The sequence below is a fragment of the Ursus maritimus genome, unplaced genomic scaffold (assembly GCF_017311325.1).
Source record: "Ursus maritimus isolate PB19 unplaced genomic scaffold, ASM1731132v1 scaffold_25, whole genome shotgun sequence".
NCBI lineage: Eukaryota > Metazoa > Chordata > Mammalia > Carnivora > Ursidae > Ursus > Ursus maritimus.
This window is the reverse complement of record NW_024425008.1, coordinates 26496060-26513541: the sequence shown is the minus strand read 5'-3', so window position 1 is coordinate 26513541 and position 17482 is coordinate 26496060. Positions and strand designations below refer to the sequence as shown.

The window sequence follows — 17482 nt, the reverse complement described above, 5'->3', positions numbered from 1 at the left end:
AAAGCGTCTGCCTTCGGCTCAGGGCGTGATCCCGGCGTTCCGGGATCGAGTCCCACATCGGGCTCCTCTGCTGGGAGCCTGCTTCTTCCTCTCCCACTCCCCCTGCTGTGTTCCCTCTCTCGCTGGCTGTCTCTCTGTCACATAAATAAATAAAAAAATCTTTAAAAAAAAAAAAAAAAAAGAAAGCTGGGCTTGTTCTCATGTCACAAAGCTATTATTTTGCAGAATAACTAAACATACATGATAAGCAGTCGTTTTTTCACAACTGGATCAAAATTGTAGTTTTCTCTCTACCCTCACCCTCTAATTTTAGTTAACCAATATTAAAGATAGGTGTCAATGTCAATAGATATTCCTCACTGACTGGGTTCAAGTTCCAGGTCTACCACTTAATAGCTTTTTCGTCATTGTGCAGTTAATTAATTTCACCAGAACTTGCTCTTTTGTAATCTAAAAACTGGACATGATAGAAGTCCCAGATAAAAACTGGACATGATAGAAGTCCCAGACTTCTCTGGATCTTACCTCCTCCTAGGAAGCCAGGCCAGGACCCCAACCGTTCCAGAACCCACAGACTCCTCTCTTTTCTGCCAGCCCAGGGAAATAACCTTTCTAATCNGAAGAGAATCACTATCCCCCTCCTTTTCCACATCATTCTGCATCTTCTCACAAACTGTCTTCCAGTGATCTTAGGCTTTTCAAAGACAAAAGCCAATTAAGTCTGACGGTCTTTCTCTCCTTTCCACATTGCCCCAGAAGCAGTGATCCAGGGCCGAGGAGGCTACCTGATTGAATGGAGGGAAAGGAAAATATTTAGAAGAAAAACTAAGTAACATCCAGCTACGCCATCATCATCCCGTGTACAAATACATGTTCGCCCTCGTGTCTTCAGCACCACACTCATACTGATAGTCACATCCAAAACAGAAGGACCTGGTTGTCTATGGTGGAGGCTTCCTCGTCCCTCAGCCCTTCTCTTCTCTCTTCACCATCCCTGCTGCCTTGTCATTCTATCCTTCCAATATCTTTATCTCCCCATCGCGCCCTTACTACCTCTTTCAGAGCCTCAGTACACATCCCTTTATCCACCCCACCTTACTGAAGTGGTTGTTCTTAAATGGGGCTGCACCCCTATGAAGATACTGGATATTTTGGAATCTCTGGGGAGAGAGTGAACAGGTCTCTATAGCTTGAAAAAGTTTCACAGGTGATTGCAGTATGCCTCCCTGGGAGATATTTGCTCATCTGTCCTCCAATTGAGAATTACTGATGTGAAAAGCTCTTCACTCTCTGTTTTCCTACACCAGAACATATTAACAGCTTGATTGAAGTTTAACTGACACACAGTTAACTGCACATATCTAAAGTGTATAATTTGGTATGTTTTGATATACACCTCTGAGACCATCGCCACAATTAAGATAGTGAATATATGATGGCGACTATAGTTAACAATACTGTCTTACAGCTACTTGAAAGTTGCTTAGAGAGTGGATCTTAAAAGTTTTCACCACACACACACACACACACACACACAGAAGTAACTATTAAAGTGATGAATGCATTAACTAACATTGTGGTAATCATTCCATAAAATATATGTATATTAAATCATCATATTCATACCTTAAACTTACACAATGCTATCTCAGTCATATCTCAATAAAGCTGGGGGGGGGAGGTAATAAACATATGCATCACCCCCAAAAGTATCCTCGTGGCTCTTTGTAATCCCTCCTTCCTGGTCCTTGCCATCATCCCTCCCAGGGCAATCACTGATTGCTTTCTGTCTCTATAGATTAGTTTGAATTTTCTGAGTTTTCTGTCAATTGAATCATTCAGAATGTTCTTTTCTTTTTTACTGGATGCATACCTAGGGGTAAAATGACAGACAATAGATTATCTCTTGTGGAGAGGTACAGGAATAATTGGGAAGAGGCAGACAGGTTTCTAAGATACTGGTAATGTTCTGTTTCCTAAATTGGTAGTGGGTGTACAATCATTGGCTTTATTACTCCTTAAATTATTTATATTGTACTTATATGAATGACTATTTCACAATTAAAAAATAAAATAGAAAAAAGGGGGTAGGGACATTAGAGTCTTGGACTTTAGCTTTTTTATGTGCACCTTTGGATTCTAGAAACCATTTGTCGTCTTTGAGTTTTGTATACGGGGAGTAAAACCCTTCCCTAAACATGGAACAGAACCCCTCATGTAGACCCTGAGTAGAGCAAGCCACATTACAGCCTTTTGGACCAAGTATTGACCTCAAGCCACTCTGAACAGCCCCTAGGAGAACAAGCTCGGTCTCTCCTAGTACCAGAACAGAGACAGCTACAGCTGCTAACTTGCTTACTTTGCTCTTCTTCTGTTGCTTATAAGCAAAACGAGGGAATCTTAAAAAGCTAAAATGAAAAAGATAATGCCAAATATTAGTGGGATGTAGAGAACTAGAACTCTCAGACCTTGCCAGATGGTAATGTAACTTGGTATAACCACTTTGGAAAGCTGGCATTATCTGTAAAAGCTCTACATACATATCCATTATGACCCAGCACTTTTTCTCCTAGCTGTATACCCAAAAGAAATGGGTGTATATGTTTACCAAATGACGTGTGTGAGAATGTTCATAGCAGCACTGTTTTAGTAGCTATGAATTGAAAACAACCCAAACGCCCATCCACAAACAGTAGAATAAATCATGACATATTCATTCAGTGTAATATTAAACAGCACTGAGAATGAATGAACTACAAATTTCACGCAATATAGATGGATCGTGCAAACATAATGTTGAACAACAGAAGCCAGACCCAGAGTGTGTGTTATACCATCCCATTCATATCAGTTTCAAAAACAGGCAAAATAACCTATGGTGTTAGACATTAGGATAGAATGTACCTTTTGTGGGGGGTTAGTGACTGGAAGGGGGCCTGAGGAAGTTTTGGGGGTTCTAATGATGTTCCCTACCTAATCTGGTGCTGGTTACCAGATGTGTTCACTTTGTGTGTATTTATCGATCTGTACACTTACGTAATGTGTGTACTTTGTATGTTATGCTTCAGTAACACTCGCTCTCCCCCCGCGAAAAGATGCTGTGGGGAGTACGGAGAGATGAAACTCTGCTCACTGCCATAAAGAACATAAATATGCATTAAGGAAGGATCACAGGAGAAGAGGCACTGGAGTTGGTTCCTTATTAAGGGTGGGGTTTAGATGGAAGGAGCGTTGGTGGGGGAGACATTCCAAAATGGAGGAACTCTGTTGAACAAGGGTCCAGAGGTAAGAGTGTGCAAGGTGAGTTTGGGAGACTGTGAGTTGATCGGTTTAGCTGGTGCAGAAGGCTGAGGAGTTAAGACAGAACAGTGGACTGGGGTCAAATTGTGGGCAGACTTCAAATGCCAGTGCTCAGAAATGGGTGGCCCTTGGCCCGCTGACAGCCTGCATATGTGTTTTGTTTTTTGTGTTTTGGTTCTTTTTATTTTTTTCCAAATTTGTCCCTATTGTTTAATATTTGGGAGAGTAATATAAAAATCCAGATTTCTGGCAACATTGGGATTGCATATCTTATTGTGAAAAATGAAGAATATTTCTTTGTGTTTAACATACAGTTTTTACGGTGTATAGGGCTTTATTTTTCTGCCTGGTACCTGTAGGCATTTTATTTGCAACTCTGCATTTGGGGAGCCCGATATTCATAAGTACTTATATTAATCCATTTGAGAATTTCCCTGAGAGGCTTTTTGGATCATTTGAAATTAAAGAGATTATTTTATGAGATTATTTTTATTATAGCACACTTCCTAGCATCTCATAGCTTCTCAGGTTAACAGGAAAATATTTTCATTTAGAGGGACGCCTGAGTGGCTCAGTCGATTGAGCGTCTGCCTTCAGCTCAGGTCATGATCCCGGGGTCCTGGGATCGAGTCCCTCATTGGGCTCCTTGTTATGCGGGGAGTCTGCTTCTCCCTCAGCCTGCCACTCCATCTGCTTGTGCTCTCTCTCTCTCTGACAAATAAAGAAATAAAATCTTTAAAAGTATATTTTTTCATTTAGAATTTTAACAGTCTGTTAAGAATGACCAGAAATAATTTTCTTTTTCATTTTAGGTACCCCAGTAATTAAAGAGGATGAGGAAGAAGATAACTAACACTACGTTTTCTGCTTTGTGTTAACTTATTTAAATGTCATAAGAACAATAGATAAGTTTTGTATAATTGTCTATTTTAAAGATTCTGTGTGGGGCAAAAGGTTCTTAAGATAAGACAGATCTCTGATTCCTATCTTTTTTTAAACCTATTGAGTGTTTCTCCCCCCAAACGGTAACACCAACTTCATACATTCTAGTACTTTTTTTAGAAACTCAAATTTTAAATTTTTTGTCTCCAGTTCCAGTTATGTACTACGTGGCCCCATCTACGGAAACTTTTATAGACCAGTCATTTTTAACAACAAAGAACAACAAATACGGTTCTTTATTCAGTTTGTTTAGGGTTTTTTTTTTTTTTCAGACCAGGCATTTAAATATATATACTTAACTTTTGAATCTGTAGACCATCTTTCCTGAAGGTCTGTGTCCTTATGACTCAGAAGCACAAATGTGTCATGCCTTTGGTTCAGAAGGCAGCACGGTGACAGGAAGAGTTCCTCTTAGAAGAAATACAGAGCAGTCCTAGAATCAAGAGTCCCAAAGTCCAATTGGAAAAGCTATGGTGAAAAAAGGAAAAATTAATATCTTGGAGGCCTTATAGCCCATGTTATATATACTTACTTGTTTTTGCAAAAATGTGTGCATTGTCAGCTGCAATTTAGGTTGTGTTTGCACACCTGGCCACTTGAGTCACCATGCACAGTCAGTCACGTTGTGATCCGGGTCGGTGGTTACAATGCCTGTCACGATCATCCCTTGGAGCACTGCTGTGCATGTTCCTCGTGTGGACCTGATCTTAGGCACACTTTTTGTTATAGTCCCTTATATGTTATATAAGGAAATATATGTGAACAGTAGTTATATTTGAATTCCTAGCCTAAATGTTGGCCATTCATATATATCAAAATGTTCTCTAATGACTTTCTTCTGTTGACCCTCATGTTGGGAGAAGTGGTTGCTATAAATAAGAATATAGAACTTAAGAGACGGCATCTGATATCTTTCAATAGATTGAATTTAGAATCTCAAAATATATTTTTAGAATGTTTCTAAGTTAGACAGCTCTTAAAATGAATTATGTAAGTGATTGTGAAGGGGAAAGAGAAGAGATATTTCATTATGGGATCCCAGGCAAATGGCAATATTTTTGAGGATTGCCTTCTCTATGAAGCATGGTAGGTGACTTAACCTCAAAACTGCAAAGCAATAGTTGGATACAGAGCTTAGAATTTGTAAGGAAACAAAATCCTTTTGGAAAGTACGAGGTATAGTAGTCAGTAACCAGATGAAGTCCGTAGCAGGTCGTGACTGAATCACTGACAGATTACAGAAAAGAAGTCAGAGGCGCTCTGCCAAATTGTGCCTAAAGTCCCTCAACCAGAGACTGAGTCATTTCCCCATTTACTCATGTAAAATCAGTCGAAGAGGGGAGAGTCATTTTTTTGAAAAAGTGATTGCATAGTCCTGGGTTTCAGAAAACTTCAGCTATCATTTAAGTAGGAATTACATGATTTCTCTGAGTCACTCTGATCTAAAGGGACCACTGCTTTGACAATCAATTCTGAATACAAACATCAAGAGGAAAAATTAGTCCAACACTTTTTTAACTTCCTTTTAGTTCTTCCTTATAATCTGATAGGAAGAAATCTTTCCTCCGGCTTATACATTCAAAGCCTTTGGGTATTTCTTGTGTGAACTGTAGACAATGAGTATTCCCCGTGGTGATGTTTAAGTCCCCCAAGCTCGGAGGGAAGACCATCGCCTTCACTTGTAGTTTGCCCTTCATCCAGGTGGCAAGCTTCAAGCCATTTTACTATGTATGGATCTATTTTCAAAAGTTACTCTGAAAGTGAGTGTAATAGGGAGGGATGGCTTCATATTGAATCTGTAAAATGGCTTACGATGTTGGTGTGTGGTTTTCTGAATTCTATAATTTAGAAACTAATTTCCCTGGTTCTCCTTGTTTCTTAATGTCTTTTAGTCACTGATAGTTCTCAGAGAAATGTAAGGTGCTTTTCTGTGTCCATTTCACACAAAATTCATATTTAGTTTCACTCAACAAATATTTGAATGACTCCTATGCATCCTTGTCATGGGATTAAAGCCCGAATCCATACCATTAGAAAATGGAAGATAGGGTATATGAGTAAGTTCAGAACATTCTTCCTAAAAAAAAAAAAAAAAAAAAAAAAGCATTCACTCTGATTATTCCTTTAATCATCCTTTACTGTTGCAAATTTAGCTGATATTAAATGCCTTTGGTTTATGGATTAGATACTTGACCTACTTGGAATGGATTCTCTCTGTGCTCCTGGTTTAAAGCATTATGCCATTTTAGTGGGTTTTTTAAATTTAATTTAAATTTAAATTTCTTCTGTTCTCATAATGGTGGTTGAGCTCTAGAATCAGTTCAGTATTTTAATTTTTCACAGGTAACTTGATTTTAGTCTACAAAGGAATTCAACTTTTCTATGTTCCCTGAGTCTGAGCTTATGGGTGTATTACCTGGTCAGACCTTGAAAGGTTTTTGTGTTCTCTGTTCGTAGGATTTTGTTCCTTTAAACCTGAGTTTCTCGATCTTGGCGCTATTACCATGTTGGGTTGGGTGATGTTGTCCTGTGTACTGCAGGCTGTTTAGCACCATCTCTGGCTTCTACTCATTAGATGCCAGTGGAACCCCCTCTTGGTTGTGACATCCAAAAATGTCTTCAGACATTGCCATCTGTCCTCTCTGGCAGAGGGGTAGGAACAAATCCGTCCCTGGTTAAGAACCAGTGCTTTCTACTAACATTCCTTTTGTCCAGGGTGCATTTATTTTCACTCTGTAGTCCTATATGCCACCTGAGTTGTTGTATGAGAGAAGGTGATGTATTTAATAATCACGGATGGAAGGAAAATGGTCGTTGGTTTTGCTTTTTTGTAGCGGTCATTTTAATTTTCATATAACATTAGAAACTCAGGGCTGGAAGGTTCAACTCACATTTTTCAGCAGGGTCTCGACTTTTATTTCTTAGCATTCTTGCTTATCTTAGAACAGTGATTATTAACCTACCTCTCTCTTACTTAACAGAATTCAACTTTATGATAGAATTTTCCTTATCTCTAAAGTTGAACTTTTTGAGTGTGCTTTTTAGAAAATGGATCATTCTTTAAGTGTTCATTCTTTAAATGTTCATTCATTGTCCACGAATGCATAGAATTTTCCAGACTGTAGCAGTCATTAAATATGGAAAAATATTTTATAAAGTTTGGCAAAATTTGGTAATCATATATGAAAGTTAGCTGGTGTAGACACCAATTTGGAATGGGATCAGAGGAATGTCTGATCATAATCATTGGTCACTAACTTGGTATGGTTATAAGATACTTAAATGTGGTTCTTGTGAGGAAAAAGAAATTTTGACTTGAATAGATGCTGCTTCTTATACCTTTTACCAGTGGTCTGAAGCAGAGTAACAAGGAATAAAAAATGAATCTTAACTGTTGACTTATTCTCAGAATTGGTGATGTGTAAGTGGAATTGAAGATCGTTATCTCTCTGACCCAGAATCTTCCACCTGGGTTTTTCTTAGGACTAAATGGAAAAAGTGTAGGGTCTAGAAGGGTTGGATTTAATCATTACCTTTTAAAAATTGGTGTGTGTGGGGGGGTGTCAAAGTATTGATCATACGAGTAGTTAGTGTCTCTCTAACTACAGTCTGTCAGTTTGTGAAGACCTTACATTGTAAGTATTGGTAAAGAGAGAAAACTAACTGCTGAACTGAAAGTTATCCTTTAACTGAAATTAATTGCTTTGGCACACATTTTCTTTATTTAGGCTGCTTAATGTGTCTGTGAATAATTAAATATAAAACAAGATTCAGTGTAGCAGAGTTGGTGCTTCTGACACAGCTAACTTGACCGTATTTCTTTATCTTCACTCTAGCATGAGGTTTTGGTTTTTGTTTTTGTAAAACCATAAAATAGGTGCAATAAAAAAAAGGGGGTGTGTTAAGAAAAAATCACTGTACTTTTAGAAATCCCACATCTAAATCTCTATTCCTGCCTTTTTATAAACTAGTGACTACAAAGGAAGAAAACTGAAAGAAAAAAATGAAACTGAGTCTTACTTTTTTCTAAACTAAGAAAAATTTTCTCTTGCCACTTAGAGAAGTCATACCTGGATTCTAGTTAATTTCCCATATTGGGCAGGTAGAGGGGAACCAGCCAACCAAATTCTGATCTGGCAGATTTAACAAGGGGGTGGGGGAGAGTAAACTATTTTGCAGTAGATTTGCACTTTAAAATTATGAACTGGATGTTGGTGGAAAGTACTCCCAAAGGGCAGGTAGGTAAATACCTAACCTGCATGTGGGTATTGAAGAATCCAACTTCATCCTTGCTCGTTCTAAGCCCGCCTGCGCAGTAGTTGTCTGTTGACCTAATCGGAGTCAGGATTTCCCTGTTTCCCTCCCTTGGTGTCATCTTCCACATCTGCTACATTGACAGTCGTCCCTCTGGGGAACGTGTCAAGTAGAATTCTCTTCCTCAGAATAGAAACTTTGTGAGTTATCTTTCCCACATCTAGAGTTGAAAAATTAGATGTTGGTTAAATTAAGTTGTGGCTCATGTTACCAGGGTGGGAAGTTCTTTGCTTCTTTGATCTGCAGGGTACCTGCCTCTGAGGTGCTATTGCCTAGAGGGACCCGTCCCATCAAAAGACCGGTGAGTTGGTAGCTATAGAGAATATTCATATAGCTAGCTACTTCTCCCAGGGTGTCAGTCATGATAACGAGCATCATTCCAGAATCTTTGGCTTCTAAAACCAACTCCGTTCTGAAGAACATTTTAACATCTATTAATACTTTGGTAATAATCTTTTATATGCAGGAATTTTGTAGCATGACTTTATGACTAAACTTATTGTGTTAAATTATTTAGAAATGTTGAGTTTCTGAATGTTATTTTGTGAGACATGTTTTAAAATAGTAATAAATTGTGTTATTTTATAAAAAAATTAATTTGTATCTTTTTGGTTATATGACCATTAGTTTTAGCGAGTACAGAGCAACCACGTGAACTTCCGATGACAGTCAGTTCTGAAGAAATTTGGCCTTTGGATCAAACATTCCACACAGCTTGTGTGCATGTGTATGCGAGAGAGGGGGAGAGCGATTGACTCATTTCTTTATGCTTTTTTTTTTTTTTCTCTGTAGTTACCACCAATGACAGTCTCCTCTCCCAGGTTTGTAAGTCTTCATAAGTTCTCTGGGCACCATTTCCATGATCAGTATCCTGGAAAGAGTGCTTCCCGGGACAGCAAGTTACTACTGCACTTGACCATTCCTAGTCCTCTCCTCCCTAGTAGTATACGAGGTTAAGGTTGGTTGACAGGACCCTGATGTGTGGTCTGGAATAACCTGACATTGGCCAGGCCCTTTGTGATACACAAGAAACAGGGAAGAGCCTAGTTACAGCCGTAACATTGCATATTGTCTCACCACGTATTCTGTGCTATGAGCCGAATATAATTTTGGTCTCAGAATGGTACTGTAGTGTACTTTCTACTTCTTTATTCCACAGTTCTTTGGTTATAAGGATGTTTCTTGCTGCTGTCCTCCTTTAAAAAGCAGATTTTAATTTCTGAGCCTATAAAGAGAAAACCTTAATGCAGATTAGAAACAGCTCATTATTTTTAGTTCATTATTTTCTAGAATAAAGGATGGATGTCCAGAATCCTGACATGTGTACCATATATATGTGTTGTATTAAATATATATGTATGTATATGTAGATATATAATTGTTATATATAATAAAAGAATCCTAAGTGATAACCCTCCTTTCTAAAATGCAGTCAGCTCTGCAGCTATAAAAAGGTATATCCCTATGTATAGACATAGAAGGATGCCTATAACATTGGGTGAAAAAAATGAAGAACTCATTATTTTTGTTATGAAGGTAGTATGTATGGGTGAGAATGTGTGTATATATGTGGTGGCCGGTTGGTGTGAGGCGGCAGTGGGAACACGTGTGTATGTATGTGTGGAGAGAAGGGAATGTATGGTTGGGGCGGAAGACTGCTGCAGTGTATGCGTGTGGTGGGATACGATGGAGTGCTGGGCTGGGGAAGGGGGAGTGAATGTGTGTGTACAGGTAAGATTCTGTGGGGGGGGAGGGTGCATGTACCCAATGCCGTGCCATCGTGCTGATGGGAATGGAGGGGGAACCATGTGAGTTGGGGAGTGGAGGAATGAGGACATGTTTGGTGGGGGAAGCGGAGACTTGTTGGGAGGGTCAAATATGTGGAGATGTGTGTTGAGAGAGGATTGTGAGGGTGGAACAGACCTGACATGGGAGATGAGGACATAAGGGAGTGCACAGAAAAATCTGTTAGAATGTATACCAGTATTAGCCTTTATAAATAATTGTTTTGCCTTACGATTGTTAAATAGGTTGGCTATAATTTTAAAGCCTTGTTACTAGGGGAAAACCCCACTGAACTCTTATGTTCATGTAACCACTTCTGAATTTACTGGGATCTCAAGACAAATATCTTCAGTCACTGATTCTCTGCAGTCAAACATGTTTTTAAATTCTTTCCCTGTTTATATCCTCCTGATATAAAATGCCTGCTATAAATCTGAAACATTCATTTTAAACAGGTATGAGGAATTATTCCTGTAGCAAAACATTTTTAGCTGAAAAGGGACTTAAAAGGGGAGAAAAAGCATTGCTAGATAACATCCTGAGTCCCATTTCAGGATCTCCTAACATTTTATAGTAAGTTAATACTTATGTTTATTTAGCCTTCTAACATCTGCCTTGTAGAAAACATGCAAAAATGGAATACATCCAAAAGTTCTGCAATTTAAACTCGCATAGTATGCTATAAAGCTTAAAGGTAAAGAGTAGTTAAAGTCTGATTTTTTTAGTGACACGGGGAAGTCTTCCCAAGAAAAGAGAATATAGAGCTTAATTACACTGAAATTTTGTATATGTATCAGAAAAACAAGACAACAGAATTTTTAAATACTTTTATTCATATACATGTATTTTGATAACTTCAAATTTAGAACACTTAGAATCAGCATGAACAAGAACTACTCAATGGCAAAGATTTGAAATGGGGGAATAGATAACTGTAACTGGTTCTTATTAACCTCCCCATGCAATTTACATCTGTATCTCGTACAGAGAAGAATGGATTCACACAATTCTAGAATTGCAGTATTTTTCTAACACCCCATTCCATAGTCTCAGAACACTTTCAATTAAACTGATCCAGATGTTTCAAGATGAAAAATAAGAAATTTGCTTTGTAAGGTTGAATAAATAGTATCTAATTAAGTCACATTTCTTTCCATTAATATAAATTAAGAGCAATTTACTGTAAACACAAAAACTATTCACAATATTAGTAATAACGGCTCGTATTTTTACCGAACACTTGCGTTTGCCAGGCCCTGTACGTAACATCTCAACATGCAATTTCACACTTAATTACCTCAATGGGAAGTGTCACAAATTCACATGTTTTTTACAACTGATGATTGCCACAACGACAGCTTGCACTGAGCGCTTGTGTACAGGTCTTTACCTGGCATTGCAGCTGGTACGACTCCCTCGTAGCAGCTCAGGGTGCTCATTGGCACGACTGTACTAATGTAACACGAATACCCAGGCCTGACCCCACCCCACCCCCCAAAACAACAGAACGTGGCGAAGTCTTTACAACTAAGAGACACACCCTGTAAGACAGCACGGCGACAAGGAAAGCAGCTGTGATCTCCGTCTGCACTGCAGCCCGACTCCGGGGCCTCAGAAGTGCCCCTCCAGACCTAACTGCAGGAGGGCGGCCTCAGCCTCCTCCTCCTCTTCCTTGGCCTCCTCCTCGCGGATCTGCACCAGCAACTGGAAGAGGTTAGGGGCAGGCCCTTCCGCAGCCCCCGTCAGCCACAGCTGCCTGCGGATGGCCCCGCTGTGGTTGGCCCCGGCAATGACCTGCTCCAGGCGGGCCTGGTTCACATTATCTTTATCTATGGCCCCCTTCTCCACCACCTTCTGCAGAAGAGGCTCCAGACGAATGACATACGCAGATAACTTTTCTCCCGGGTTCTGGTAAGTGTTCAGAAATCTGACCTGCGCATCCCTAGAGCTCTCGACGCTCCCAAACACCTGCTCAAGCGCCTTCAGGCATTCGGCAGTGGTTATCGAAGGGTTGTTAGTCTTGAGGATGCGGATGACATCAGCGGCAGGGCCTCTAAGACTCTCCATCAACCGCCGCCTCTTTTCTACATCAGACACCTGCCACTCCTCTATGACCTCATTAGTGTGTTCCAGCCAGGGATCAAAGGTCTCCTCCCCAGGCCCCGGGATGTCCCTCCCAGAGAACAGCGTCAGCTTCTTGTACCATATGGACTCAACAAGAGGCTGAATAACGTTATCCAAAATATAGTTTAGCATCTCTGCTGGCATATCTGGGCCTGGGGTCGGAGCGGGGTTCTGAAACCCAAGGACGCGGGCAACATCTTGCACGGTCCACCCCTCTCTCGCTAGGAAGAGGTGCAACCTTTCCAAAAATTCAGCATCGGAAGTCGGGGGTTTAAAGACCACTTTCCAGACCCCTCCTTTACCCGGCATCTCCCTGGGGATCGCGGCGTAATCGACAGCGCCAGTGAGCTCTAACAAGGCTGCTTTCGCATTCTCTTCCCTCCAAAACATTCTCCCAAGCACTCGATAGGGCACCTGGGGCATCGCAGCCTGGAGGGTCTCTTCGATTTCAGCCTCATCACAGTTCACTGGGATCCCCCAGACCAGCAGGGCTCTCTGGGAGTTGACATCCATCCCCCTGCACCAGTCTTCCAACAGTGTCATCGCCATTTTCCCAACTATCAAGGGCCCCAATTCTATAAATACAGATTAGACTGTGGCTCCCTGTGCTCTAGGACTCAGGACAGCAGCAGACACTCCCCTCAATATGCCCGAGGGAGGCAAGCTTCACGCAATCACAATTAACAAATGACACCAGAGTCCTGTTCTTGTGCTTTTCGCTGCCCCCTCCAGAGTCACTCCGTCGGCTCGTTCTCCGAGCGAAGCGTCTCGGAGGCTCAGGCAATCAGTAACGCTTCCGTCGCCACCTTGCGTCTCCGGTTGGGGTCCGCTGCCAGGGTCCCCCACCTGCAGGCAGGGTGTCGCGTCGCAGCGCAGAAGGCGAAGAGCGAGGGCGGGTGGCGAAAGCTGGAGTCGCGGGGCTGGAGGGGCGCTGGGGTGTGGTTGCGGGGCGTGGCCACCTTCTCGCAGCCGGGGCGCCGGGCACACCTCCCGGAGACGATCCGGCGTTCGCCGTCGGAGCCCGGCCTCCGGTCGGGCGAGGAGCGGCTGCTTTGCAGACGAGGGCTGTGTGGTCCCGGAAAGAAGAGACAGTTCTGAGGTCTCAGCGGCGGCGGCGAGGCCAGCCAGCAAGCGGCTTCTTTGCAGACGCAGTGATGGCTCCAGGCGGCGAGGGCGGCGAGGGCGGCTGAGGACCGAGGACACACGCCAGGCAGCGGAGGCAGGGGCGGGCAGGGGCGGCCGTGCGCCGGCTGCAACCGGCGGCGATGTGGCGCAGCTCCGCTGCCAAGTCTTCCGACCGCAGCCGGCGGAGGCGTTACTGCCGCAGTGGGGGGCGGGGCCGGCTCCGGGAGCGGCTTTCCGCCGTGTCCCGCCCCCGTGGCTGAGTGTAGCCATGGCAACGGTGGCCTTGACGACGCGAGTTCCGCGCGCTCCCGCGCTTCGCGGGGTCGAGCGGTTGCCATGGTGCTAGCGAGGCGCCCCGGGCACGGCTTTCTCTGATGGCGCATTTCCTTTTTCACATTTTCCAGATTTTTTTTTTTTTTTTAAACAAAGCACCGTGTTTACAAGATAATATAATTCTGGAGTGGAGTGAAGGCGTTATTGTTGAAATGCATCCGTCAAGGCGACTGGTCTACCGCTGCGTAAGAAAATACTGTCTTGAGCACCGCGGCTCCCCTGTGCCACCAGAGAGCATCCTGCAGCCTCCATACTTCATCTCAACGAAACTAACACGTGGGAAGTGTGTCGTGTCCATATTTTTGTGTGAGACACTGAGTTGAGACGTTTTCTTGTCTAAAATTTTGTAAAAATATCTGTATCTATTCAGTAATCTTTGTAGGCAGGCAAACGCTAGCGTGTTATTTTTCCTGTCCTGGCATCATTGACAAAGAGGTGATAAGAGGGAATCCTTGTGGTTCAAAAATATCAAGCAATCCCCTGCAAGCAAAACGGGGCCTACTTAACGTCAATCCCAGGTGGTGAAAATCTCCCTAAAAGAACACAGCATTCAACTCTGAATTTTTAAAACCTTATTTAATAAAAGGTTTAAAGATACAGAAGAACATTCAAAAGTAAATAAGTTACATAGGTACATTACAATCACATCCGCAAGATTTACTTTAGTGTGTTATTTTTTCTTTTTTATAAAAAGCACACAAAAAATAAAATCTTCAGTCTGGTCTATCACAACTGTACAGCAAAAGAGGTAATATTTATATATATATATATATACACTATTTTAATATGTAACAGTCTTTTTAAAAAAGGGTGCCACAGGCAGCAAACACACAAAAGGCAGTGTCTGATCATGTTTTTTTCCAAAATAAAAGGAATATACTTATTTATATGCTATTAAAATATTTGTACAATAATTACAGACTGTCAAGGCTGTTCCTGTGCTGTCCCCTCCAAACAAGGCCTTCAACTTAGAGACAAATGAGGGAAAGGTGAAACAGCTGCAAATTGTTAGAGGCAAGTATTAACACAGCAAAATATGGGGAGGACATACAATTGTTTTATAAAAATATGCATACTTCCTGTAAACCTAAGGAGTTAGGCTTGCCAGTCTGGTAATAAATACCGTTCGAAGAAAGAGAGCCCCAGTGAAAATATATTGAAACAGCTGAGGCTTGAATATGTGTTGTATTCCTCCTTCATTTTAACGTCTGGCACATGAGAAGAAAGAGGTTAGGTCACTGAGGCAGTTAAATATAGGGGATCTCTTTAGACATAAGCAGCACACGACCTCTGTGCCAGGGGTGGGGGGGGTGGCAGAAAGGATGAGGGTGTACCTTAGCTGTGAGGGGGGCTGCTGAAGGCATGGAGGACAGTGTGCGGAAGCACAGTCTCCTTGGGTGGGTAAGAGACCTCAGAAATGGTCTGGAACACAGGCACTAGGTTAGTTTCATGCCCTTAGCTAAGTGTCGATGGAGACTGGAAGATGGAGATGGGAGATGGTGTGGGGAGGGCATTATAAAGCTGGAGGTGTTTGTCATTTAACTTCTTAAAGCAAAAAGCTCTGAGTAGAAGAGAGAAAAAGAAAAAAACAAAAGACGAGCCTGTTGTGTTCACAGGGAGAAAGCACCATAAAGGACACACCTATCCCAGCTCCTATGGCTGCACCTACTTTACTGGCAGGTCACGTGTAACAATGGCATCTGCCCTCTACACATTTTAACTTTCACCTTGTATTCTAGACATGAATCCATCATGGAGCATGAGCCCTTCTAAAAAAACGGTGTCTGGTGGAATTAATACAGAGGTACCAGCTTGATTTTCTCCACCAACATTCACCTAGTCTGATTTCTATGAGCTTAGAAGAGGAGATTCACTCTAAATGAAGGAGGTTCCTCTTACCACGTGTCCACAGAGGGGCCTGAAACTAAATACTATTTAAATAGAAAAAACCTCGGGAAACATAAGTAGCACTTTGGGGCGAAGCTGTGAAGGCACTCTTATTACACAAGTGATTTAGAAGACAGCCTAAATTTGCCACCCTCCTGTTTCCAGAGGGTATACCAGATTTTTGCAGTCTTGGGATCTTGAAGAAGCCTTTGGGGAAAACTAAATGGGAAGCTGAAGATCTAGGTAGCTTCCTGGAGTCTGGCGGGGAGAAGAATGTTGTTACTCCCATCGCTGGGGTCCTGAAGAACCATATTAATGCATAAATGAATGCTGAAGAACACCTGTTAGTGCATAGTTTAGAAACAAAACTCTCTCCCTAGTCCCAGCCACCAAATATGGTGCCTTTAGGCTATCTTGTAAGGAGAGTAGCAGAATTTTTAGCTCCTTCCTAACCTGACCTGTCATAGACTTGCAGTCATTTGGAACTTTTAACGCAACTAAGGCTGAGTAACAAGATCAGAAAAATAACTCAGCCGTCCTATAGGACTGGCAAGTGATGGGGCCTCTAGAACCTTCCAGCCCTTCACTTCAGTGACTCCATGCCAAATATGGCTTCGCCAAGCCAGAAACAAGACTAGAATTCTGGCTTCCAGCCAATCCCCTCAGGCAATATGAAAATACAGCCAGAGAAGAGGTAGCAATAAGAACGGCCTTTGATCTCCCTTGCTTCTGCTAGTCTCTGTGTGGCTTTGGTGACACCTTCCACCCTTCCACCCTCTTTCAGTGCTACCATCACTCCTAATGGCAAGAGCTTCCAGAGCAATGAGGTGAGGGACCTTAGGGTCTTGGGAATGGGGGGCGGGGTGGATGCCAAGAAGGTGCCTTGTTTTGGGATAAATGCACTTGGGCCTCTGGAAAGCAGGAGGCCCCTGGTCCCTGAGAGGATGTTAAAAATTAAATATTAAGAATAAATAAATAGCTCCCAAATGACACAAGTCAAGGAATGAAGGCTCCTGTCCAATCTGGTTAGGAGACCTCCCCCTCCCAGGGAAGGATCCAGAAATCTCCAGCATGCAGGGCTGGGGGCTGGGCTGTGGCTATCTGCGCTAGATCAGGTGGGATGGGGTTAGAGGGCAGCTGCCAAGGGCAGGACAGAGCCAGGGAGGGAACTTGCACCAAGGAGGAGCAGGCTGGACCTCAGAGAAGCTCCCTCAGGCAGGGCCCAGACGTGTTTGGCAAAAAGCTGGAAAGCAGGAAGAGCCAAGGTTTCCCGAAAAGTTCCCTCCAGCCCCAGCCCGCAGCTCCGCCCGTCTGCACGTTCCCCCGCCCTCCCGCAGGCTGAGAGCTGGAGAGGAGCCCCGGCCCCTCCCCCAGACATTTGAGACAACTTTTCAGCCCCAGCAGGCTGCGAGCAAGCAGCAAAGGGACAGGTACCCGTCCTCTGACCTACAGGCATTCTGGTAGCTTTCCTCCCACAGGAGGTGGCCGGAGGACAGGGTCACTGGAGCGGCAAAGGCCTGGCCATTGTCGTGTAGGGGACAGCACAGATACCGGCACTCCCTCCGGGGGAGTCCCTTTTGCCGGGGGCTTGGGGCAGGGCCTGTGCAGCCTTCGAGGTCCTCTGGGGAGGGTGAGCTTGTGCTTGGCTCTCCGTGGTGACCGAGGGGGGGGG

General features: G+C 42.9%; 2 protein-coding genes across 2 annotated transcripts in view; one reads left to right on the top strand and one right to left on the bottom strand.

Moving 5' to 3' along the window:
• The window catches only part of DNAL1 (dynein axonemal light chain 1), a 40041-nt gene extending 30095 nt beyond the window's left edge, over nt 1-9946 (top strand). Inside the window, exon 8 of the mRNA XM_008699943.2 lies at nt 4113-9946. Coding sequence (XP_008698165.1) covers nt 4113-4153 — 41 coding nt within the window. The 3' untranslated portion in view covers nt 4154-9946. The remainder of the gene's footprint in view (nt 1-4112) is intronic.
• Nucleotides 9947-11153: 1207 nt separating this feature from the next.
• Nucleotides 11154-13684, bottom strand: PNMA1 (PNMA family member 1). The gene has a single exon (XM_008699936.2). The coding sequence runs from the start codon at nt 13012-13014 to the stop codon at nt 11953-11955; it is 1062 nt and encodes a 353-aa protein (XP_008698158.1). The 5' UTR covers nt 13015-13684; the 3' UTR covers nt 11154-11952.
• Between the last annotated feature and the right edge of the window lie 3798 nt (nt 13685-17482).

Excerpts from the sequence above, each read along its gene's own strand:
- PNMA1 (XM_008699936.2), bottom strand. The coding sequence starts at position 13,014 with ATGGCGATGACACTGTTGGAAGACTGGTGCAGGGGGATGGATGTCAAC.